This window comes from Amblyraja radiata, chromosome 2, assembly GCF_010909765.2.
Source record: "Amblyraja radiata isolate CabotCenter1 chromosome 2, sAmbRad1.1.pri, whole genome shotgun sequence".
NCBI lineage: Eukaryota > Metazoa > Chordata > Chondrichthyes > Rajiformes > Rajidae > Amblyraja > Amblyraja radiata.
In genome coordinates, this window is record NC_045957.1 from 72,068,501 (window position 1) to 72,095,764 (window position 27,264).

Here is a 27,264-nt window from a genome sequence, read left to right on the forward strand (position 1 = left end):
TGTTGACTTAACAAAATCCTATTCATTTATATTTATATTTAAACAAGTTCATTCGTCAAAATTACCTTTGCCCTACCACATCTAACCAATGTGCCCATAAAAGCAATATTATTTCGGGATGTCAGGTCTCCATTCTTGGATGTTGGTTGCGGAGATGTTGACTTTGAACATGGTGAAGTCTCTCCTGTAAGGCTCGACTCATCAATGGATACATCCACAACCTTAAGACAAAAGAATATTATTTGGTTACATATAAATCAAACAAATATTCCCCGACAAGTTTCTCATATCTTTCAAATACTAGAACATTTCTGGCAAATGATTTCAATGGTAGCTACATCACAATTGAACTTAGTTATGACTTTATTTAATGTTTTCAAATGCATTCTTCCAGAATAGGTCATACAAATATAAACATGTTATCTCCTTTATGCAGATGCACAGAAGCCAGGTCTTGCACAGCCTGAGGATGTGGGCACATCTAAGTGAGAGCTACAAGTGATAAGATTTTGGGGTGGCTATCAAGGGAGAGCACCAGATCACGAGGTTCATGAAAATGCTGATTAAACTGCTGAAATGCCCTTTCAAAACAACCAGGCATGCTTTCAACCAGCTAATCTCATTATTCCAATCCCTAGAATTCCATTAAATAAATAGTGCTTTGGTGCTAACTTTCTATATACTTTTAAGTTTTGTTTGAGTCATAGAATGATACAGTATGGAAACCGGCACCTTCAGCCCAACTTGCCCACACCAACATGTCCCAGCTACACTAGTGCCACCTGCTCACGTTTGGTCCAAATCCTTCCAAACCGGTCCTATCCATGAACCTGCCCAACTGTTTCTTAAATGTTGGGATAATCCCTGCCTCAACAACCTCATCTGGCAGCTTGTTCCATACAACCACCACCCTTTGTGTGAAATTGTTACCCCTCAGATTCCTATTAAATCTTTTCCCTTTCACCTTAAACCTGTCCGTTGGTCCTCGATTCACCTTCTCGGGGCAAGAGACTCTACCCCATCTACCTAATCTATTCCTCTAATGATTTTATACATCTTAATAAGATCACCCCTCATCCACCTGCGCTCAAAGGAATAGAGTCACAGTGTACTCAACCTCTCCCTATAGCTCAGACCCCTAGCTCTGCCCACAGAGAGTTCAGAAGAGTTTGCTCTCGACATACTCGCATGGTCGATACGAGGTCCTAGGAGGTCTTTGTAACTCTCCTTCAGTAGTCCCCGCGTACTCGAGGCCTCAGCTAGGTCACGGCGTATTTTTCAACACGCTGAAAAATGCCCGCGAGTAAAATAAGGTCGCCATGGAAAAAAATCGATTTATTTTTACTCGCAAGTGTAGTCGAGGTAGGTCGTTGTAGGTCGGCATGTTATTCGTAGGTAATCGAGGGTAGTCGAAGGTAATCGAAGGTAGTCGAAAGTAGTCGTAGATAGTCTTCAACATAGTCGAATGGAGATCGAAGGAGGTCGGTCTTCACTCTCCACTATTCTTTGTCCAATTTTCCTGAAGCTAGTCGAAGCTAGTCTTCAACATAGTCAAAGGAGATCAAACGAGGCCTTCCACATAGTCGAAGGAGGTCTTCAACATGACACTTTTTCATACTCTCCTAAACTTGCCAATTAGGTCGCCGCAGTGGGACAGCCCCTTTACACATTCACATGCGACAAATCAGGTTGATGAAATGTCATAAAACCGTACTGGTTAAAAACATTTACAGCCATGTTTGTTCGTAAGTGCGTTCAAAACACTGCAAAAAATACCAGCTTTTAGTCTTTTAACATTAAGCAATTTGTATGAAAGATGATCTATTTCTGAACATGGAATAAACAGATCAGCAGGTCAAGATTAATTGCAAAGATGAGTACTACATTGAGAAAATTAGATAGGGTGCACGGTGGCGCAGCGGTAGAGGTACTGCCCTCTAGCGCCAGACACCCGGGTTTGATCCTGACTATGGGTGCTGTGTGTACAGAGTTTGTACGTTCTCCCCGTGACTGCATGGATTTTCCACGAGTGCTCTGGTTTCCTCCCACTCTCCAAAGACGTACAGGTTTGTAGGTCAATTGGTTTTGGTAAAAATTGTAAATTGTTCCTAGTGTATAGGATAGTGCTAGTGTGCAGGGATGGCAAAAAATAATTTTGTAGGTTTCCTATAGGATATCCTCTTATTCTTATAGTCTCACTCGATTTAATCTTTCCTCATACAATAAATCCATCATCCTATGACTCATTATGGTGACTCTTAGCTGCTTTCCTTCTACGGCAAGTAAATCCATTTTTTGATAACACCAGCAATATCACACACAGTATTCAAGGAGCGGTCCTACGATATTTAACTTTTGGAAGAGATGGGTAAATTAAAAAACAGGAGTAGCATTAATAATAATAACTCGGATACAGACACCTGAAAGTAGGACTTTGTAGAACTTGAGCCACTGACCATAGCTGGAGAAAAGCTTTCACCTATGTTAAGATTCCTGTGTCCGCGAGGCAGCCAGGAATTCAGTGTTGGGCTCTTTCCCCTTCATTCACAGTTACTAAAGGAATTCTTCTTAGTTTATTTTCCTCCACTTAGCAATAAACTTAAATTCAATGGGTTGTCACAGGTGAATGCCCACAGCCTTTTTCTTCACAGTCGAGGAATCAAGAATTTAATAGGAACCAGCTTTTTCATACATATAAGTGTACATACATGGAACGAGCTGCTAGATGAAGAAGTTGGGGAATGTACCATACATAACCACATGTTTTTAATGTAAGATTTAAGAGGGATATGGGCCAAACGGGAGGAAACGGGATTCGCATAAATGGGCTACTTGGTCGATGTAGACAAGTTTGGCCAGAGGGCTGTATGACTCTAAAAAAAAAGAATCTTGGTTCAGAAAATCAAGTAGTAGAATAATTTTGACTGGAACAAAACAGCAAAGTGTAGAAGAAAAAAAAAAACAGGTGTCAGCAATGTAGAGCAAATTATAAAACAGAAAATTATGAGTATCGTGCAACTAGGTTCGTAGAACATGGGAATTTTAGTCCGCATGTAGATAGGGCAAACAAAAATAGCAGTGATATAGAAGGGGTGAATTCATGGAGAGTTTAAGTGACGGCTTTCGAAAATCAGTGGCACAGCAAAACATCGAGGGAACAAGCTATTACAGATCTACAACTATGCAATGAACAAAAGTTAATTAATAAACTCAGACACCTTCAGGGAAACTAATACATTATTGAACTAAACTATTTCGATTTTTATATAAAATTTGACTTAAACGAGATACCAAAATTCCAAAAGGTCTCCACAAAGCTGCAAGATGCTGATGGTAGATTTGAAAATCACATCAAAGATGCAATAGTAAATTAACAATGATAAATGAACACATAACAGCTTTGGAGTCAGTCAATAGAGAAATAGGTGTTTTGCCCCACCAAACCAATGCTGACCATAATTTTATTTTATTCTCCCAAAATTTCTATCAAGTCCTTATAGATTCTACTACTCATCGACACAGAGAAATTTACCAAAGCCAAATAACCCATTAATCTGCTTATTTTGGGGATTTCAGAGGAAACTTGAAGAAACCTCTGGCATCTCCTACTATTGTCAAACAGGGGAGGTGACCCTGTCAATTTGCATCGGAAATCTCTCTCCAAACGTTAAGAACTTCAGCAGGGATACCATACATAACACACCTCAGGAACATATTACCTACCCAGTGTTCTTCCTATTACTCATAGTAAGGTTATTTGTTTTCTTTGGCCATTTTAAGACAGCTTCTAACCAGGTGCATTATAACTATTGGCCTAGCAATGGCAAATCCTTAATATCTGATCTCTGCTTGCTCCTCTGAGAGGATGCCACATCTCCATTTGATATGAAATTTCTCCCTCGTAGTTAACAGAATGGAAAGAAATTGCAAATACTCTAAGCATCTTTCAATCCTCCCAGCTATGTGAATGGCATCAGAGGACCAGGGGACTGCTAATGTTGGACTATTGTTTAAATAAGAGAAGGGATAAACAGAGCAATTACAGACTGGTTAGTTTAACTTCAATGTCAAAATTACTGAAGTTAATTTGAAGAGAGAGTAAACGTGCATTAGAAAAACATGGATTAATCCAGGCTGGACAGCATTGATGATTACGACAGACAAAGGTTACTGTTGCATACCATAATTTTATTTTATTCTCCCCAAATTTCTATAGTCCACATAGATTCCACTGCTCATTTAATTACTACTTAGCCGGTTAGCCCGACTTTGATGGTTGGTAAGATTTTGAAGTAAACTAGACCAAGTGGGACCCGTTGGGTCCCGTCCCCTCAACGAGCGGTTGCGGGGGGGGCCTTCACATCACACACACTAACCCCCCCCCCTTGATATTATATTAATATTATTCCATTGCTCCTTTTACCCCTTCCCCCACCTTATCCACTCACGCATAGCCCCCAACTGCGCAGACGCGGCTAGAGAGGGGGGGGGGGGGGTGGGTGGGGAGGGAGGGAGGTAGAGAGGGAGAGGGAGGGGGTTAAAGAGGGAGAGGGAGGGGGATAGAGATTGAGGGGTGGGGGGGGGGGGGCGTGCAGCGTCACAGTGGAGGGCTGGTTGCCAAACGCAATACTCCACCACTCAACCATAGGTCCCAATATTCACCACTCCCTATAGAGAGAGAGGGGGGCAGAGACGGAGGGGGGGCAGAAAGGGAAGGGGGGGCAGAGGGAGGGGGTAGAGGCAGCACCTACCTAGTTCATAGAGCAGCAGCCTCCCCACCAGGCGCCGGGCCCAAGTGAGGTTGCGGGTGGGCGTGTACCCAAGTGAGGCCCCCCTCTCCTCCCCCCCCCCTGCACTTTATGCCACCAGTGGTCATGTGCCATGTTACACAAGATCCATTGTAAAACTTGAGAAACCAGACCTTATCTTCTGTCACAGAACTGGGCAGTTCGGCTGTAGGTCATCCATCTGTAATATCAGCTTAGGTTTTCCTTGACAAGCTAAACATTTCCCACAGCTTTGCATTGCATAGTTATTGCATTCTTTCACTTCCTTCATTAACCCACTGTAGATCAGTGTCACTCATGTTATGAGTCATACTGTGTAGCTACGCCCACTAGATTAATAGAAAGCTTCTCTGCCCTTTCTCGCTCAGTCTTGAGTTACGTATTAAGATGAAGTTACCTATGCTGTAACACTAATAAAGTCTTTGGATCTTAATCAGTGTGTGTGACCTAAGTTATTCCAACAGCAGAAGCTCGACATGGTGTCAGAGGATACCTTTTAGATTAGTCAGGTTGGAGGCAGGTGACTAGTGGGGTGCCTCAGGGATCTGTGTTGGGTCCACTGTTGTTTGTCATGTACATCAATGATCTGGATGAAGGTGTGGTAAATTGGATTAGTAAGTATGCAGATGATACTAAGATAGGTGGTGTTGTGGATAATGAAGTAGATTTCCAAAGTCTACAGAGAGATTTAGGCCATTTGGAAGAATGGGCTGAAAGATGGCAGATGGAGTTTAATGCTGATAAGTGTGAGGTGCTACATCTTGGCAGGACAAATCAAAATAGGACGTACATGGTAAATGGTAGCGAATTGAGGAATGCAGTTGAACAGAGGGATCTAGGAATAACTGTGCATAGTCCCTTGAAGGTGGAATCTCATGTAGATAGGGTGGTAAAAAAAAGCTTTTGGTATGCTAGCCTTTATAATTCAGAGCATTGAGTATAGAAGTTGGGATGTAATGTTAAAATTGCACAAGGCATTGGTGAGACCAATTCTGGAGTATGGTGTACAATTTTCGTCGCCCAATTATAGGAAGGATGTCAACAAAATAGAGAGAGCACAGAGGAGATTTATTAGAATGTTGCCTGGGTTTCAGCAACTAAGTTACAGAGAAAGGTTGAATGTTAGGTCTTTATTCTTTGGAGCACAGAAGGTTAAGGGGGGACTTGATAGAGGTCTTTAAAATGATGAGAGGGATAGACAGAGTTGACGTGGATAAGCTTTTCCCATTGAGAGTAGGGAAGATTCAAACAAGAGGACATGACTTCAGAATTAGGGGACAGAGGTTTAGGGGTAACATGAGGGGGAACTTCTTTACTCAGAGAGTGGTATCAAAGGTATCAAAGGTATTTTATTCGTCACATTCACATACACCCAGGTGTAGTGAAGTGAAAAGCTTCTTGCCATTTTGCAGCACACAAAAAAAGAATACAGACAGAACACCAATAAGAGTCTTAAACACAAAGAACATCCCCCCACAATGGCTTCCACCATGAGGGAAGGCACAAAATCCAGTCCCCAACCCCAGTTCACCCATAGTCGGGCCCATTGAGGCCTCCACAGTTGCCTCTACAGAGGCCCGATGTTCCAGGCCGTTCTCGCCGGGTTATGTTGCTCCAGCGTCGGGAGAGTCCTCCCAGCGGCCTGGGAACCCTGGAACGGCCACTTCCGCACTGGAGGCCGCGGCCAACTGAAGCCAACAAGGCCGCGCCGGTTGGAGCTCCACAACTGGCGATCTCATCTAGAGATCCCAGGCTCCCGGTGTAAAGTTCAGTGCCGCCGCCTGCAGCTGGTCGCTCCACAGTCCCGCAGCTCCGCGATGTTTTCCCCAGCGATCCTCAGCTCACCGGAGCTCCAGCACGGCGACCCTGGCAAGGCATCGCCCGCTCTGCGATAGCGCTCCAGCGCTGTGCCGCTGCCGAAGCCGAGGTTCTGGGCGGTCCCCGACAGGAAACGCCGCTCCAGGCCCGCTGGTAGGCCGTGAGGACGGGTCGAAACTGCAGCCCGGAGAAAAGCTGCCTCTCCGACCAGGTAGGGACCCTGAAAGGTAGTTTCCCCCTTCACCCCCCCCCCCCCCCCACCCCCCACATAAAAAAGTCTAGACCTCCAAACAAAACACTTAACTAACTAAAATAAAAAATAAAAAGATGAAGAGACAGACAGCTGCTGGCTGGGCAGCCATGCACAGGACAGCACCCTGGTAGCTGTGTGGAATGAGCTTCCAGTGGAAGTGGTGGAGGCAGGTTCGATTTTATCATTTAAAAATAAATTGGATAGGTATATGGATGGGAAAGGAATGGAGTGTTATGGTCTGAGTGCAGGTAGATGGGACTAGGGGAAAATAAATGTTCGGCACGGACTTGTAGGGCCGAGATGGCCTGTTTCCGTGTTGTAATTGTTATATGGTTATGGTTATACGGACTCACTCCTTGCTTAATTGGCTTCTGCTCTCAGAAAACCAGAGATCCTGGTGTTTGACGAAGACTCGCAGAAAGGTGGTGCATATTTGAAGTAGATTTCTCGATTTACATTGAAGCGGCTCACCCTACTGCTGCTCCCGGTGTTCGAGTGTCAATTCTTCTTAATCTAGCAGACACAGAAGCTACCCGACGTGCCAGAAGATTTCATTATGAACCGGCTAGGTTTGACCCAGCTGGTGCCCAGATCGCTCCCGCTGAGTCTATCCGTGACCCCGATTGCCCACTACGCAAATTCCAACAGTTATGTGAGTTACGCACTAAATTGGTCATGGAGAGGCATTCGCTCTTTTTCAGAAGCCAGAGACAGGGTGAACCTGTGGAGATGTATGTCAGTGTGTTGAAGCACATTGCCAGTCAATGCGATTTCAGGGATATATGTGATAGCCTAGTCCGTGACCGTTTGGTCTATGGTGTCCGCAATGATAAATTACGTGACGAGTTACTGTGGGATGCTGAGCTTACTCTAGAGACTGCTGAAAACCGCTGTCGCATTGCTGAAATGGCTGACGCTCATACAAAAGCTTTGGGGCACTCTGCAGGTCGTGAAAGGAATGTTGCCGGCATGTCTTATCAAATCTCTCACCTTTCTCCTCAAGTGCCTGACAACTATCATGAGACTAATAGATAATTGTTTTAACTGTGGGGGTTCGCATGCTGCTGCTCGTGACCATTGCCCTGCGTATGGAAAATGTTGTTGATTTTGTAACAAAAGGAATCATTTCTTCAAATGCTGCCGCTGGCGTAGCAACAGAGTGCAAACAAGGCAATCTGTTAATTCACTTGGCCGTGAGAACTTGCTCTCTGAATGGTCTCAACCAGCTCCCACGGATTTGCAGGCTGCTAGTGAAGGTTTTGTCTTGGATGTGCATTCCTTGTCTGATTCAATACACAAACAACTAGACCCCAAGGTCGCTTTGCTCGTTAATGGCAAGAACTTTTACCTGAAAGTTGACACAGGGGCCAGATGTAATGTGATCTGTCTAGCTGTGTTGAAAAAGTTACGAAAAACAGAGACTGTCACTCCTACGGCTGCCTCCCTTCTGCCATTTGCAGGAGGTCCAGTGCACCCTATCGGTCAAGTCGAGTTACCCTGCCGTCTTAACTCACGTGTCCACAACCTGAGTTTCTATGTTGTTCGTGAGGATGTGCCGTCTCTGCTGGGTGCCAACGCTTGTCACAACCTGGGACTTGTCCCTTTCAGCCCTTCTGTTTGTCATCTGACTACAACCTGTGATTTTAGCCAACAAATCCTGACACAATACAAAACTTTGTTTGACGACAAGCTGGGCAGGTTGCCTGTTAAGAACACAATTACCATTCACCCTGAGATAATCCCAGTTGGCTGTCCAGCACACAAGAATCCCCATGCTATGCGGGACCGTGTTCAAAGTGAACTCAACAGAATGGTGTCTCCAGGTGTGATTGCTCCCGTCGCTGACCCCTCGGATTGGGTCTCCACCATGGTTGTGGCAACGAAGAAGAATAAAGACGAAATACGGACTTGTATCAACTCTAAGGACTTAAATACAGCCATTAAACGACCTCATTATCCCATGCGCACTGTGGAAGAGATTGCAGCGCAGATGGCTGAGGCAACTGTATTCACTGTACTAGATGCCAAGAGTTCATTCTGGCAGATTCTGCTGGAACACAACTCCTCCAAGTTAACCACCACCAGCACACCGAGCGAGCGATACAGATTTATTCGCATGCCTTTTGGCATAAACTCTGCTAATGAAGTATTTCAACAAGCTATGGAGCAGTTGTTTGCAGGTTACCCATGCTCCCTTGCAGTGGGTGACATCCTCGTTGCTGGACGTACTGTCGAAGAACACGATGCTAATCTGACAAAGGTCCTGGATCGCACCAAGGCCATCAACCTCAAGCTAAAACCCTCAAAAATGCAAATTCAGGGTAAGTGAGGTGAAATACATAGGCCATGTGTTCACTAAGGACAGCCTAAAAACTGATCCGGTGAAAACCAGTGCCATCAACGAGTTCCCAGCACCACAGATGTGCTCGGTCTACAAAGATTCCTTGGCATGGTTAACTACTTGAGCAAATTTATTCCGGACTTCATTGAAATATCAGCCCCATTGCGCCAGCTTACACAGAAAGACACTGCTTGGAGCTGGCACGAGCAACAGCAGAGGGCGTTCGACACTTAAGCAGCAGATGTCTTGTGCTCCTACTCTCACTTATTTTGATCCTAAACGACCGGTCACACTGACTTGTGACACTTCACAAAACGGACTAGGCGCAGCATGTCATCAAAATGACGGTAGCGGCAATAAGCCTGAAGGCCTATGCCTCGCACACTATAACTGGCACAGAACAACGCTACGCCCAAATTAAGAAAGAGCTACTGGCAGTTGTTTTCGCCTGCAAGACATTTAATGACTTTATCTTTGGACATATGGTCACTATTGAAATCGATCAACAACCTCTGATCAGCATCTTTAACAAACCAATTCATGCCTCTCCAGGGTGCCTACAGTGGATGCTGCTCCAACTTAAAAAATATGACATTGTTCTGACCTACAAAAGTGGTAGGAATATGCACCTGGCTGATACTCTCTCGCTTGCGCCCCTGAAGATCTGTGAGGGCCCGTCATCGCCGGAAGATGACTTTATCGTAATGACTGTGTCCTTTATTCCCTCGTCCTGTGTGGAGGATTTGGTTGCCCACACTGCTGCTAACAGTACCTTACGGTCGCTTGCCTCTGTCATTCAGCGCGGCAGGCCAGACAAACAATACAACATTCCACTACCAGTTTTCGGCCTTTCTTTGCGGTCCGCGATGAGCTAGTGCTGCAGGATGGCATTATTGTAAAAGGACATAAGGCTGTGGTCCCTGCTTCGCTGCAAAGCAAGTATTTTGACGCTGTCCATGCAGGGCACACAGGCGCTGAAGCTACCGTCCTACGGGCAAGAAACATGTTTTACTGTCCTGGCATGGCCGAATACATCACCGAGAATGTGGCATAGAAACATAGAAATTAGGTGCAGGAGTAGGCCATTCGGCCCTTCGAGCCTGCACCGCCATTCAATATGATCATGGCTGATCATCCAACTCAGTATCCCGTACCTGCCTTCTCTCCATACCCTCTGATCCCCTTAGCCACAAGGGCCACATCTAACTCCCAGATTACACACTGCATCCTGTGCAGTGTGTAACAGCTTGGCACCTCATCAACAAAAGCCACCACTTCTTTCACATCCGGCTCCTGCTCTCCCGTGGTCTACAGTGGCAACTGACATATTTGAATGGCATGGCAAGCAGTACCTGGTACTTGTCGATTCGTATTCTGGATGGTTTGACATTGATTTTCCTAGCAGCCCCACTTCTCGCGGGGTAGTTTCGAAACTTACTCGCCATTTTGCAGACCACGGATCTCAGTGCATACTGTTATCTGATAACGGCAGTCTATTTACCAGCCAACAATTCAAAGAGTTTGATGCACACTGGGGTTTTCGCCACATCACCAGCAGCCCTGAATATCCACAGTCAAATGGACTAGCTGAGCGGGCTGTCAAGAGTGCCAAACAGCTCATGGAACGATCGTACAGAGCTAATTCCGTGTGTACCTGGATCTGCTCAACCTACGCAACATCTCCCGCATTGATCCCACAGGTGGTTGCACCATCGGAAGTCCAGTCAAGGTTACAACAAAAGTGTGACATTCACAAACAGTGGTATGACAAGACAAGTAGGCCGCTGCCACCATTAACCAAGGGACAAGGTGGTTTGTTTGCAAACTGACAAAGGACATGACCGTATCGGTGTAATATCTGTAACTGCTTCTGAGCCACGCGCATATGTGGTCAGTGGCACCTATAGGCGTAACAGACAACATATCCTGTCTGTGAATGAGCTGACTCCACCTCCGTATAATCCAGACCGTACAAGTGTACTGCCATCCGTGTCCAGCGGCATTGATCCACCTACACCAGCACAACAACCCACTTCTGGAGCGGCTTCTTTGCCAGTGGCGACGCCCCCTCCACCTATGCTGCAGTCCCCTGTTTCATCACCAGGAATGCTGGTTCAATCTCCGTCACCCGTGAAGCCACTGGCTCTGTCCCAGGTGGGGACAAACAGAGATGGTTTTTATCGCACATGTGCTGGTCGTGTTTGCAAGCCCACCGTGAAGTACCTTTGACTTTCCCCCAGCTTATTATCAATTGCTGTGCATGCCTTATTTAGTCAAGGGTTTTGTACTGACATTTAATTCTTTAAGAGGGAGGATGTAGATCAGTGTCACTCATGTTATGAGTCATACTTTGTAATACTTTGTCATACTGTGTGACCTGAATTATTCCAACAGCAGAAGCTCGACACCCACCAACTGAATAACCTCATCTACCATTCATTTCCAAGCTAATCTTGATGCTCATCCTATCAGAGATATTACCTTTGTCCTATTCATTTCCACCCCCTTCTTCTATGTGACTTAAAACTAAAGATCTCTCATTCCCCAATTTTGACAAAAGGTCGCAAACCCAACTTTGTTTTTCTACAGATGTTGCTTGTCTGCGACTTCTTCCAGCAATCCTGCTTTTATTTACAAATGCTGCGATGCTCACCATCTCGATGCTGCCTGACCATCTCAGAAGTTGCGATTAATGATCCATTCAATCGTTCTGCCTAAACATGGTTGTAAATGCTTCTGCACTCATACGCTGGGCCTCAGATCAGGAATATTTTTGGAGCTTCTTCCTCCAGTTAGCTGTTTAATTGTTTATCACCATTCAAATTAGATGCCCATCTGGTGAAGCTCCAACACAGGACTGTACATGCAAAACAGACCTTTTTTTATGCAGAATTGCTTAGCTCTCCATTGCATGGTGTTTTACAGGTTGGTTAAGAAGGTTCAATTGTTGGGTAATAATGGTGGAGTAGCAAGATGGATTCAACAGTGGCTGAATGGGAGATGCCAGAGAGTAATGGTGGATGGCTGTTTGTCAGGTTAGAGGTCAGTGACTAGTGGGGTGCCACAGAGATCTGTGTTGGGTCCACTGTTGTTTGTCATGTACATCAATGATCTGGATGATGGTGTGGTAAATTGGATTAGTAAGTATGCAGATGATACTAAGATAGGTGGGGTTGTGGATAATGAAGTAGATTTTCAAAGTCTTCAGAGAGATTTAGGCCATTTGGAAGCGTGGGCTGAAAGATGGCAGATGGAGTTTAATGCTGATAAGTGTGAGGAGCTACATCTTGGCAGGACAAATCAAAATAGGACGTACATGGTAAATGGTAGTGAGTTGAGGAATGCAGTTGAACAGAGGGATCTAGGAATAACTGTGCACAGTTCCCTGAAGGTGGAATCTCATGTAGATAGGGTGGTAAAGAAAGCTTTTGGTGTGCTGGCCTTTATAAATCTGAGCATTGAGTTGGGATGTAATGTTAAAATTGTACAAAGCATTGGTGAGGCCAATTCTGGAGTATGGTGTACAATTTTGGTCGCCTAATTATAGGAAGGATGTCAACAAAATAGAGAGAGTACAGAGGAGATTTACTAGAATGTTGCCTGGGTTTCAGCAACTAAGTTACAGAGAAAGGTTGAACAAGTTAGGTCTTTATTCTTTGGAGCGCAGAAGGTTAAGGGGAGACTTGATAGAGGTCTTTAAAATGATGAGAGGGATAGACAGAGTTGACGTGGATAAGCTTTTCCCATTGAGAGTAGGGAAGATTCAAACAAGAGGACATGACTTGAGAATTAAGGGACAGAAGTTTAGGGGTAACATGAGGGAGAACTTCTTTACTCAGAGAGTGGTAGCTGTGTGGAATGAGCTTCCAGTGGAAGTGGTGGAGGCAGGTTCGATTTTATCATTTAAAAATAAATTGGATAGGTATATGGACGGGAAAGGAATGGAGGGTTATGGTCTGAGTGCAGGTAGATGGGACTAGGGGAGAATAAGTGTTCGGCACGGACTAGAAGGTCCGAGATGGCCTGTTTCCGTGCTGTAATTGTTATATGGTTATATTATCCTGTTGCAACTTCACCAGATGACCATTTTATCTGAAGCAGTGCACTTTTACATTCATCATTATTAATATTACAAATATAAACTCCTCTGAAGAACCAAAAAGCCTCCAAATTTATTTAATCAATATTAGAATTTTAAACTCAAAAGCATCCATTCTTCAAATGCAATAACATGACAGATTATTTTCAAATAATTAATTTAAAAAAAACACCAGACTGCCCCTGCTTGATAGTTAGAACATAACTATTAAAGATCACTGTTTCCTCCAAGGAGTCGAGTAGGAAATTAACTATTGGTATCACTGAGGATTTGTAATAGCAAGAGATCAAGTAACAGAATAAATTGATCAATGTTCAAAGGCAATGTGACATTTTAAAGAAAAGTTCAAAAATCTTGCATTGCAATTTTATCATCGCTTTAAAGAAATTGTGGAACAAAGTGCAATTACAACATTAAAACAAAAATATAACTTTGGTAGACCCATTCATTACCTCAAACAAACGCAGGTCAGCAGGCACTTTATCACCAACAGTCAAGCAAACAGTGTCGCCTGGAACCAGTTCTCGGGCAAGCAAGTGTTCCACCCTTCCTTCCCTTACACTAGGGTAAATAAAGAAAAACTCAAGCCAAAACAGTGAACAAAAAAAAATGAAGCCCAATTCATTACATTACATTGTTATTGTTTTTATGTGAGCCTTGTTCTTGTTCAGTAGAGGTAGGGAATGTTGTTACCATTCTGTGTTAGTCCAACTTTAGATGTACCAAGATTTAGTTTAAGAGTAACTCCTACCCCGACATTGTACCCCAGCCGAGCCCCAAGAGCATCTCCTGTTGCTTTGATTATTGCCTTCTAGGAAATGTATCAAGTTAAACAATTGTTAAATCAAATGTTGTGCCCTGTTTATTCATGCAAGCTTCTACAACTGTTTAGGAACTCCCTAATAATGAGGAGAATGGATTTGGTCATAAAAGGGGAAAAAAAAAGCAAGGAAGCCAAACCTCCATCAATAATAAACGAAAAGTGATGATGAAAAAAACAAAAGTGGTATATGCCTAACCTTCGAATCATATTTCAATAACCTTTTTTTTTGATAAGGTAATAGAGAAGACTAATGAAGGGGATACATAAAATATCAAAGCATTTGATCAAGTCCCATGCAGAAAACTAATTAGCAAAACTGAAGCATAGTTAAATGGTTTCTGGCAGCATAGATAGGGAACTGGCAAAGAAAACCAGAAGGAAAAATAGTAGTGGCAATGGCGGGGTGATGAATTAAGATGACAATTAGTGTTGTTCCCCAAGTTTCCATGCTGGCACCAATAAAAAAATTTTGTCCACAGAACATGGATCTGCAGAATAAAATTTCCAAATTTGCAGTGATATATATCTTGGATGTGTGGCTATCAGTGGGGAAACCACTAGCAATAGACCAAAAAGCAATAAAAATAGGTTGGTTGAAAGGGCCGACTAGCAATAAAATAAATCTGCAACAGGAAAAATTAGCCTCTGTTGAGCACATTAAACAATTGTTAAATTCTTATGGCATATATGACACTAAATGGAATCAATTATCAATTCCTGCGATAACAACACCATACAGCTTACATTTGCCACTGTCAGGCATATGTTATGAAAGAACACTAGAGAAAAGAACAACTCGGGGAAATAAAGATCATACCAATGGCATTCTGGAGGAACCAATTTGCTGAGCTCTTCGAGTGATTTTTCTGACCGATATTCCTGTCGGATATTCGCAAAAATACAATGATGTCTTTGCACATGAAAATTTGCATCATTTTAAAATAGAGCACACGTTTAAAAATATGCACAGAATGCATAACATGATTATTTCATTAAGATAACATGATATTATTTGCACACAGATCAGTTCCTGTTTCATCTCAATGGACCATGAACTACTCATTCAGATGCAGAAGAACACTTTAAGTAAACTTACTTCTCATGTTTAATTACTAGTACTTTGATTTCCCAAAGTGTAACACCTTACACTTATCTGCATTGCACTTCATTAAACATTCCTCAGCCCACTTGCCTAACTGATCAAAATCCTGCTGTAATTTTTGATAAGTATCTTTGCTTTCTATGATACCACCTACTTTTTTGTCATCTGCAAACTTACTACAGGTGCACAACCTTTTATCCGAAAGCCTTGGGACCAGACACTTTTCGTAATTCAGAATTTGTCGGTCTTCGGAATGGAATGTTTTTAGCGTAGATTTTAATGGCTGGCTCAGTGGTAGAGTGCTCGGCTCATATCCGCAAGGTCGCGAGTTTGCGCCTTGATCCCGGCAGTAAACTCGGTCGCGAGTTTGAGTCTTCAATGTAGTTTTTTCTTGCAGAATAAATGTTTGTATGAAATGCAGTGTAGGAGAGGTGTACTGACTGTGTGGGCAGAACTTTGGAAGTGATTGCCCACCAGTCTAAAAAGCCGCTGTGTCTCCCTGTCCCTGGGATAGCAGGGGGCGATCAAACAGCACAATACCCCCCTCCCCCTCCAGAGGAATCCGCTCCCCGGTGGGCCGCTACGGCGACAAGTGGCAGTTTGCCCACAGCCCGAGCTGCGCCCCCTCATCCGCCACCCCAAGAACAAGACGTACCTTGCACACCATCAGCTTCTGCCCCTACGTGTTCCTCTGGAGTTGGAGCGGGGCTGGGCTGGAGTTGCTGCTGGCTGTGGGTCTCTGGGATCTCCGTGCTTGCAGTGGGCCTGGGGGTCGGTGTCCCGTTGGTCCTGACGTCTCCGGCCACCCCCCTGGACAGGAGCTGAGACTGGGAACTGTACCGCCCTTGCCCCCTCCCTCTGCAACAGCAAACAACCCAACTCTCCTGCAAGGGCGGTACAGTTCCCGGAGGATGGCAGGTGACCGGAGACGTCAAGACCAACAGGAACCCGCTCCCCGATGGGCTACTACGACGCCCCGAGCTGCGCCCCGTCATCCGCAACCCAGGTTCCTCTGTAGTTGGAGCGGGGCTGGGCTGCTGCTGGCTGTGGGTCTCTGGGATCTCCGTGCTTGCAGTGGGCCTGGGGGTCGGTGTCCCGTTGGTCCTGCTGCAATCGCCGACTTGAAGACAGTGCAAAGCCCCCGCGCCGGTGCAATGGGCGGGGAGCTGGAGAGGGGAGGGAAGGGGTCACACACATGGCCGGGAAGCAGAGGGGTGTAGGTGGGGTGAAACTGAAGGGAGCGACAATCTGCTGCTGCCTGCCCCGCTGAGTTAAAAAGTTCCCACGCAAGACTCACGAAACACTATGTATCGTGAGTCTACCGTAGGAACCTTTTAACTCAGCGGGCAGGTAGCAGCATATTGTCAATTATTAACCCTCCCGCGCAATATACCCTCACCTTCCCTTTTATGAATGGGGATTTAGTTCCCCTTTCTTCGAGGACCGACCGGAGGTTCCGCTGTCACCTCTGCGGGCCGCCCTCGGTGAACGTTTTCAAGGACCTTTCTTCAAGGACCGAAAAAATGGCCGCTATTCGGAGGTTTTCGTTATTTGGATCTTCGGATAAAAGGTTGTGCACCTGTAATTATATTGCAGAGCCATAAAGTGTGAAAACAAGCCCTTTAGCCCAATTTGCCTACACTGACCAACATGTCCCACCTGCCTGAGTTCGGCCCATCTCTATATAACTAAAGGTCTTCGTCTTGTTTGTGCCCACGATGTGTCAGTTTGGTTTTCCTATCTTCCTCCAGACGCTAGGCCACAGCCTTCCCATTTTACCACATCCTACTCATATTTTTCCTGTTGTGGTGATGTATCAGCCCAAAATTCTTGAAAGATACAGTCAACACTACAGATGAAACTTTTGATATAATTTTCTGAGGAAAACTGTTCAGCAAAGATTGAGGAAAAGGGAGGTATCTTTCAACCAGCAATAATTTGAGTTGAGGCTTTCTCATTAAATAAGGTATAGATTTTTAAGTTGCTGTGATTATGTTTTTAAATAATGGAAGCCAAATGACAAAAATAAATCCAAACGAATCTTCACAATGGAAAAGGACAAGGGAAGCGGTGAGTGTGCGGCCACATTTTCATTCCTCCCTCGATCTGTTCAAGGACCCCAACAGTCCTTTTAGGTTAGGCAGATGTTCACTTCCACCTCCCCCAACCTCATCTACATTATCCGTCGTTCAAGATGTGGACTCTTATACATCAACGAGACCAAATGTAGGCTGGGCGATTGATTCATAGAAGCATAGAAAAATAGGCCATTCGGTGCTTCAAGCCAGCACCACCATTCAATGTGATCATGGTTGATCATCTAAAAACAGTACCCCATTCCTGCTTTTTCCCCATATCCCTTGATTCCTTTTGCCCCAAGAGCTAAATCTAACTCTTTCGTGAAAACATCCAGTGAATTGGTTTCCACTGTCTTCTGTGGCAGGAAATTCCACAGATTCACAACTCTCTGGGTGAAAATGTTTTCCCTCATCTCAGTCCTAAATGGCCTACCCCTTATTCTTAAATTGTGACCATTAGTTCTGGACTCCCCCAACATCAGGAAAAAAAATTCCTGCATCTAGCCTGTCCAATAGACAATAGGTGCAGGAGTAGGCCATTCGGGCCTTCGAGCCAGCACCGCCATTCAATATGATCATCGCTGATCATCCGAAATCAGTACCCTGGTCCTGCTTTCTCCCCATATATCTTGATTCCGTTAGCCCAAAGAGCTATATTTATCTCTTGAAAACATCCAGTGGATTAGCCTCCACCGCCTTTTGTGGCAGAGAACTCCAGAGAATCACAACTCTCTGGGTGAAAATGTCACATGTCAGGAAAATTAGTGGGGGAACTGGACTTAGGAAAGCTCGGAAAACTAGCAAATTACTTAAAACCTCATGGTCTCTTACGTCATCAGAAGAGTAAATATTGAGTAATATACCTAACACAGATAAAAGAAATATCACTGAAATCATTAGTATTTGACAATATACAAGTTCAAAATTGTTGACAGTCTTGCTAGAATTTCCTGGTAGCCCTAAGCTAGGTGTAAATTTGCAATTCTGTGTTTAAATTCGTTTTTAAAATTAGGAACAGAGAAAAATACATACCTGCACAAAAGCCACTGTAACCACAATTATAATAGCCTTTCAAAGAAGAAGAGAAAAAGAGTGATTATTCTGCATTATAATTATAATCATCCTTATTTTTCTGTTAGGAATCAACAGGAGATTGAATAATGGTCATTTAATATAAAATGTTTTCATGACTGCATAATTGTTTACTTAAAAATAATAATGTTAGATAAATAATTGCATAGCATCACAAAAGAAATGTCAGATCTGTAAGATTAATTAAATTAAGTTCTATGTTCTCAAAATCTAAATGCTTGCGGGCACACATTCACAATAGCTGTGGTCTACAATTTGCTAAAGTAAAAAGCTGGTATTCTCACACTTTCTCTTAAAGGCAGAAAACCGAGATTTATTGACAGATTGGACAGGGAATTTGAATCGGTCAGTTCACTCTGCCACTGTGTTCAACAGATTCTAACAGTTGAGACCAGCCTCACTGATATTCACTAAATTAACTGCCTGAAATTGTGTGACATTAGATGGTGTGAGAATGCAGATTCCATTGATTACAGGCCAGGATGAAGAGATTAAATAGAGTGTAATTTCCATTTTTAAAGAATATTTTGGTTAGCATAATGTTTTCAATTTTTAAAATCATTGTTAACATTTATTTAAATTATTTGCTTCAATCTCAATCATTTTTTAAATGTCTCAAATCTCACTGTGCCTCCAAGCATTCTGCACCTCTCAATGTTGTTCAGCTCTAGAATTTTTTAGGCAAACAAGGTAGGCCCTACAAATGTGGTCCAGCTAAAACAATCATCATGATCATCATCATTGAAAACATCAACGGGTACGGTGCCTTACAATGCTATGTACGACAGTGATCGCAACTTCTACTGAAGTGTGGATGGCCATTGGCTCACTAGGAGCTCATCCGCCCTTTGACAGGTCTTGTTTTTGTTCCTGCTGGGGGTCCACAGCCCCTTCCTCACCCGGCAAACCAGGTGGGGGAGACGGTTTAGTCACCGACTATCTGACCATGGAGCAGGTAGCTCGGGATTACATGGTACCCGGCGGTGGGAACTCCCCCTGACCTGACCTATCAGCTAAAAGACGCTCATATATTTGCAGTCATTTGCTCGAGTATTCGGTGAAATTACAAAATCTCTTTATACATTTAAGAAAGTTTCTTCTTCGTGTTTATATCTAGCTATATCTATGTGCTGGACTGAGGACAAATCATCATAGAAGATAACGCCAACGGCGCCGCTTGTGACCGAATCATAGTTGGTGATGGCGTACAGAGGAGAGATAGAACACTTGGTTGAGTGGTGCCAAAACACCTACACCCTCTCTCTCAACATCAACAAAACCAAGGAGCTAATCATAGACTTCAGAAAAGGGAAGTCGGGAGATCACGTGCCATCTTTCATTGGTGAGTCGGCAATGGCAAGAGTTAGTAGTTTCAAATTCCTGGGCATTAACACCTTAGATTACCTTTTTTGGGCCCAGCACATAGATGTAATTACAATGGTGCACCATGCCTCTACTTTCTTAAAAGCTTAAAGAAATTTAGCATGTCAAAAAATTATCTCACAAATCTTACAGATGTACTGTAACAGCTGTGTTGTACTGTAGCATACTGGTTGCAGCATGGCAATTCCAATGCACAGGAATGCAAACGGACTGTGTGTGGGAGTGGTCACCTCAGCCCAATCCATCACCGGCACAATTCTCCGCATCATCACAAGTATCTACGATGTGCTGCATCAACAAGGCAGTATCTATCATTACGGACCCCACCAGCCAGCTCATGCTTACTTCTCGTTGCTACCATTGGGCAGAAGGTACAGAAATGTAAGGTCCTGCATCACGATATTCAGGAACAACTATTTTCTCCATCCATCAGGTTAATGAACCGACCTGCACAATCCGAGGCAAAACACAAAGTGCTGGAGGAACTGAGGTAGTCAGTCAACCAGACAATATCTGTGGAGGAAATGGAAGGTTTGGGACATTACTTTTCCATATCCTCCACAGACGTGGTCTGACCCACTAACTTGCTGCAGCACTGTGTGTTTTGCTCAAGATTCCAACACTTACAGTTCCCCATGCCTCCATAATCCTAATCCGACCATGGCAATGGAAGCCTACAATCCACCATGGATTTGATTTCTATTTGTGTTTTACATTACGTCTTGATTTTTGGAGTCCTTTCCTTTTCACCGTATTGTTGAATTTAGGTGGATCATTTATATAAAATTTATGTTTTTGTGCAATGTCTGCCTCTAGGTGCCTGTAATGCATTTGACAATAAACTCAACTTAATTTGGATCCCCTCTGCTTTCTTCTGATCTTTATATTATTTTCTTATCTTGAATTGAATGACAGAATAAATAAATAACCTATGTGTGCTATGAAGAATTCTGCTCTATCAATTATTTTTCTTGAATCCACGTATTCACAGCTAAATATGGAAATTGTTTAACTACAATATTTGGTTCCCAATTTCAAGTCGTCAAGTTTATTCGTCACATACACATACGAGATGTGCAGTGAAATGAAAAGTGGCAATGCTTGCGGACTTTGTGCAAAAAGACAAACAAACAAACAACCAAACAAACTACAAACAGAATGGACCAGAATCACATATTCTTTTACATATTAAATATTGTGGGCGGAAGGAAAAAGGGAAAAAAACAGCAATTTGTGCACCTTTATCTATACATTGAAGTGAACATGTGTGTCTTACCACTGTAATGCTGACTGCGTCGTCCAGTTGTTGCATAATAACACTGATAACAGCTGAAGCCAGTAGCAAAATGATAAGCGGGTTTTTAAACTGCAAAATAATTATTTTTAATTAACATAACAATGGAACAGTTTTACTATTTTATACTAAAACACAGTCTCACAGTTATACATTAATTTCTTACTGTAATAAGATGTTTACAAGAAGCATAGTTCAACTTCCTGTCTGCAATATGGGTTATGATGACCCTGGCTTGAAATGTACAAAGTATTTTTGCATAAACACATTAAGCTGAAACTGACCATAATGTTTTCTGTAAAAATATTTGTTTCAATCTCACCAAAGACGAGAGTTTAATTGGGTGAAACAAATTGAAGCTTTAGATTCTAGAGAGGCAAACATGGAGGGCAATCATAATGATCAAATTAACTTAATTTAATCAATAGACCTTGACTTTACAGAATGATCCAAAAATGAGAGATAATTAATGTAGAATGCTGTGGTGGGCATTTATATAAAACTTCAAACAAAATTGCCCCTCTTAATGGAAAGGGGATCTGCATTCCTCTAACACCTATCAGAATGCGCCAAAGTGCTTTACAGCCAAAATAATATTGATGTAGTCTAATCATGAGGGGAATAGAAACAGTCTTTTACCCAGAATAGGGGAATCAAGAATCCGAAGACATAAGTTTAAAATGAGAGGGAAAGATTCAATAGGAACCTGAGGGGCAACTTTTTCCACACAGAGGATGTGGACGGATAGAACGAGCTGCATTTAAAAGTCATTTGGACAGGTGCAGATAGGAAAGGTTTGGAAGGATATGAACCAAATGTCAGCAGGTGGGATTAGCGTGGATGAAGCTTCTTGGTTGGCATGGGCAAGTAGGGCCAAAGGGCCTATTTCCATGCTGTATAACCCCAGGAGTCTATTATTGTATTGGAGAAATGCAGCAGTCCACTGTGCACAGCAAACTCCCACAAACAACATTTTGATGAGATACCCTCTGATCCCATTGTGGCTAAGGGGATCAGAGGGTATGGAGAGAAGGCAGGTACGGGATACTGAGTTGGATGATCAGCCATGATCATATTGAATGGCGGTGCAGACTCGAAGGGCCGAATGGCCTACTCCTGCACCTAATTTCTATGTTTCTATAACTTGCTTTACAATGCTAATTGAAGGAAACATATTAGTCAGAACACTGGCAAATCTCACTTATTCTTCTCTGAAAATGTGCATCTGATTGGATGGATGATTGTTGTTTCATTCGAAGAGAGTAAGCTCTTAATAATGATTACCTCTCCGTCAATATGGTACAATCTAAATTTTCAGTCTAATTTTTCTCCAAGAACCTACAAAGGCATGAAGGCAGCCACCTGACCCGACACTATTCTGTCCCAGAACTCTTGAATAGAACAAATTCCTCCTGTTGTTTCCAGACTCTGCAGCAGTGCACTTCCAAATATATATTTTTATCCGAGATAGAGTCAGAGAGTCATAGTGTGGAAACAGACCCTTCGGCCCAACTTGCCCACACTAACCAACATGTCCTAACTACACTAGTCCCACCTGCCTGCATTTGGCCCATATCCCTCTAAACCCGTCCTATCCATGTAACTGTCTAATTGTTTCTTACATGTTGCAATAGTCCCCGTCTCAACTACCTCTTCTGGCAGCTTGTTACTGACACCCAGCACTGTGTGAAAAAGTTACCCCTCAGATTCCAATTAAATCTTTCCCCCTTCCCCTTAAACTTGTGCCTCTGGTTCTCGATTCCCCTACACTGCACAAGAGACTCTCTGCGTCTACCCAATCTATTACACTCATGATATTATAAGATCATCCCTCACCCTCCTGTGCTCCAGGGAATAGAGTCCCAGCCTGTTGAACCTCTCCCCATAACACAGACCTTAAATACCTGGCAACATCCTTGTAAATCTTCTCTGCACCCTTTCCAACTAGATAACATCTTTCCTATAACATGGTGCTCAGAAGTGAACATAATACTCTAAAGGCAGCATCACCAACATCTTGTACAACTGCAACATGACTCCCAACTTCTATACTCAATGTTCTGACTGATGAAGGCCAATGTGCCAAAAGCCTTTCTGACCACCCCATCCACCTGTGATGCCACCTTCAAGAACTATGCACTCCTAGATCCCTCTGCTCAACACTTCCCATACCCATACCATTCACTGTGTAGGTCCTGCCCATGTTAGACTTTTCAAAATGCAACACCTCACATTTCACTGTATTAAATTCCATCAACCATTCCTCAGTCTACCTGCCCAACCGATCAAGATCCTGCTGCAACTTTTGACAAATAGCCATTTAATTGTTCATGCAGTTGTTATCATGCTATTTTAACAACTGAAGAACAATTCCAATTTGATATTTCATGGTATACCAAAATTCTAGAAAGGGCATTGCAAAGAATACACACTTTGGGCTGATCATGGAACCAGAGATGTCCTTGATGGAAAGACATTGAAAATGTTAGTAGCCAATTAGCCACAGAAGAGACATCATTTTATTTAAGAGCAACATCGAATCAAGAGCAAACTACGACACTACTTTTATGGTTATTACAGAGAACTTGCATTCCTTGTCTCTTAAGATTTCAGTATAAATTAACAAATCAACACCCTGTTAATGCCTATTTTTGTTCCCCAGTCAAAACCTGGGAAATGTAAGATTTCACTTCCATAGATACGAAAATACGTATTTATGAAACATGTTCGTGTCATCTGAACATGGTCAGATTATTGTTATATTGGTACATCTACTGTGTCTAACCTGAGAAATGTACTTTTTCCAAAGAGGTTCATCTTCATTGATTTCAAATTCATTCCATCCATGGTACGTCCGACGGCGAGCAATTTCACAATTCTTTAGGCCATTATGAAGGTCACCCTGTGATAAAAGAATAGCATTTCAAGAAATGCATTTTTTTTTTAAATCATAGAAATTGTTATACCAGTAGCGACATGTGATCAATTCAACACGCAGCATACGGTAACAAATTGCAAATAATGATTTTCTATACAAACAAAATACAAGTTGATTTCACTGCAAACTTTGATGTTTAAACCAAGTTTGTATTCTCTTTCAGGACCCTTTGCATCGTTGACTAAATACCGAGTTACAATGTGTGCAGTTTGTTCCAAGGTACAGGTGCTACAGGAGAGATAGACAAAGCAGATGGGGAGGTTGATTTATTAAGGAGAATGTCAGTAGTCAAAGACGACATTACTGATGGTTGGTCCAGTGAGGTAATATGGGTGAAGCTGAAAAATAAAAAAAGGGATGATCACCTTGTGGGCAGTGTATTACAGGCCCCCAATTAATCAAAAGGAATTAGAAGAACAAATATGGCAGGAGATTACAGGCAATTGCAAAACTAATAGGGTTGTTGTAATGGTGTATTTTAATGTTCCCAATATAGACCGGGACTGTAATAGTGCCAAGGACTTAGAGTGAAATGCGTTTATGAACATTTCCTTGGGCAATATGTAGAGCCCTATAAGGGAGAGAGCAAAATTTGAGCTGCTCTTAAAAAAATTGGGAAGAGCAAGTGACTAAAGGGCCTGTCCCACTATAGCGACCTTATTTGTGAGTTTAGGAGAGTTTGTGCTCGCCACAAGCTCGCAGCATGGTCGACACATTACCAGTAGGTGGTTACTGGTAAGTCTCCTTCATGGTCGAGAGGAGTTCCCGCATAGTGGTTACTACAGTTTGGTCAAGAACATTTTTCAACAAGCTGAAACATTTTCTGCTAGCAAAAATTGGTCGGCATGGAGAAAATCGATAGTTTTGAACTCGTAGTGCAGTGGTAGTGGGGTCGCCATGTCGTTGTCGGTAGTTGAGGTAGCCGTAGGTAATCTCCTTTGCTGACCAGGCATTTTAATTGGCTCATTGGGGGGGAAAAAACATAAGCACGAGTTTTCAGAAGCAAGGGAAACGGACCGATAATGTTAAATGCCCACTAAACTTCACAAATGTTGTCTGGCTTCTTAAAAATGTCTCCACTCCTTCTCCCTACCCTTCTCCCCTCCCCACTCTTTTAAAGGATTTACCATACACTGTGCCAGCCGTGTTTAACCTTCCTGTTTATCGCGGGTATCAACTTGGCTTTGCACCGTGTGGATTTCAGACAGCGCTCCCCCGCTTTCTCTGTGTGTGTCTGTGTGTGTGTGTGTGTGTCTGTGTGTCTGTCTGTGTGTGTGTGTCTGTGTGTGTGTGTATCTGTGTGTCTGTGTGTGTGTGTCTGTGTGTGTGTGTCTGTGTGTGTGTGTCTGTGTGTGTGTGTCTGTCTGTGTGTGTCTGTCTGTGTGTGTCTGTCTGTGTGTGTCTGTCTGTGTGTGTCTGTCTGTGTGTGTCTGTCTGTGTGTGTCTGTCTGTGTGTGTCTGTCTGTGTCTGTGTGTGTCTGTCTGTGTGTGTCTGTCTGTGTGTGTCTGTCTGTGTGTGTCTGTCTGTGTGTGTCTGTCTGTGTGTCTATGTGTATCTGTGTGTGTGTGTGTGTGTGTGTGTGTGTGTGTGTGTGTGTGTGTGTCTGTCTGTGTCTGTGTGTCTGTCTGTCTGTGTGTCTGTGTCTGTCAGTGTGTGTGTGTGTCTGTCAGTGTGTGTGTGTCTGTCTGTCTGTGTGTGTGTCTGTCTGTCTGTGTGTGTGTCTGTCTGTCTGTGTGTGTGTCTGTCTGTCTCTGTGTGTCTGTCTCTGTGTGTCTGTCTCTGTCTCTCTGTCTGTGTCTCTGTCTGTGTCTCTGTCTGCCTGGCCCTTAAGTGACCGTGGGCGAGCTTTTTGTGAACAGCAACCAATGTCCTATTAGCTTTAAAATTGTTATAAACAAAGACAGGGCGGGCCCGCAAGTTAGAATTCAGAATTGGAGCATGGCCAACTTTTATAGTATTAGATAGGAATTTGCTCAAGTTGATTGTAGTAGGTTATTTACAGTCAAAGGAATGTCAAGAAAGTGGGGTGCTATTAAAAGCGTGATGACAAGTGTTGAAGGCATGCATGTTCCTGTTCGAGTGCAGGGCAAGGAAGCTGGGAGTAAGGAAGCTTGGATGATGATAGAAATTGAGGTTCTGGTCAGAAAATAGGATGCATTCAACAGGCATAGGCAGCTGTGATCAAGAGTATTCCTGGAGGAGTTTTGGGAACCAAGAATATTTAAGGAAATATGGAGGTGAAAAAAAGGCAGGACATAGCTCTGGCAGATAATGTAATGGAAAGTCCTAAGAGATTTTGTCAGTACATTGAGGGAAAGAGGGTAACTAGAGAGAGAATAGGGCCCCTTAGAAACCAAAATAGTCATCTCTGTGTGGAGCTGTAGGAGATGGACAAGGTCAGAGTATTTCTCCTTTGTTTTTACATATGAAGACTAGGGCATTTGGAACAGTTAAGGGAGATGTCCTGAGGACAGTCCCTATTGGGGTCATGGAAGTGCTGGACATCCTAAGGTGCATGAAGGTACATAAATCTCCTGGGCCTGATCAGATATATCTGAAGACACAGTGGGAAGCTGGCGTTCTGGTTGAGATGTATGAATCATTAGATACGGGTGAGGTGCCAGAAGACTAGAGGGTGGCTAATGATATGCCTCTTGTTAAGATGGGCTGCAAGAAATAGCCAGGAATGATAGACCAGTGAGCCTAGCCTGTGGTAGGCAAGTTACTGGAGAGAATTCTGAGGGATTACTTGTGCATTTGGATAGATGAGGGCTGATTAGTCGGCGTAGTTCTGCATGTAGGAGATCATGTCTTACGAATCTGGTTGAAGTTTTGAAGTAATCAAAAAGGCTGATGAGGGAAAAACTATAGGCATTGTCAATTATGGACTACAGCAAGGCATTTGATAATATTCCATATAGTAGGCTGCTCTCGATGGTACCGAAGAAGGTTATCAAAAATTACAGCAGGATCTTCTTCAGAAGGACAAGTGGGCTGAGGAAAGGTTAATGGAGTTTAATGCCGAGAAGTGAATGGTATAACATTTTGGGAAATTAAACCATGGCAGGACCTTCACAATGAATGGCAGGGCAATGGGGATAGTTGCAGAGCAGTGGGATCTACGAGTGCAGGTACGAGTGACGCCACTTTCCTTAAAAGTGGCGTCAAGGAGGCTTTCGGTACATTGGCGTTCATCAGTCAGGGTATTGAGTACAGAAGTTGGGATGTATGTTAAAGTTGTACAACACATTGGTC

At 43.3% G+C, this 27,264-nt stretch overlaps 1 protein-coding gene across 2 annotated transcripts in view; it reads right to left on the minus strand.

Moving 5' to 3' along the window:
* Positions 1–27,264, minus strand: part of atp2c1 (ATPase secretory pathway Ca2+ transporting 1) — a 122,123-nt gene that overhangs the window by 48,221 nt on the left and 46,638 nt on the right. For both annotated transcript variants that reach the window (XM_033048773.1, XM_033048782.1), the window contains exons 3-8: positions 23,856–23,972; positions 21,053–21,142; positions 18,334–18,369; positions 14,939–15,000; positions 13,751–13,859; positions 66–221 (exon numbers count right to left, since the gene is read on the minus strand). In XM_033048773.1, the coding sequence (XP_032904664.1) occupies positions 66–221; positions 13,751–13,859; positions 14,939–15,000; positions 18,334–18,369; positions 21,053–21,142; positions 23,856–23,972 (570 nt within the window). The remainder of the gene's footprint in view (positions 1–65; positions 222–13,750; positions 13,860–14,938; positions 15,001–18,333; positions 18,370–21,052; positions 21,143–23,855; positions 23,973–27,264) is intronic.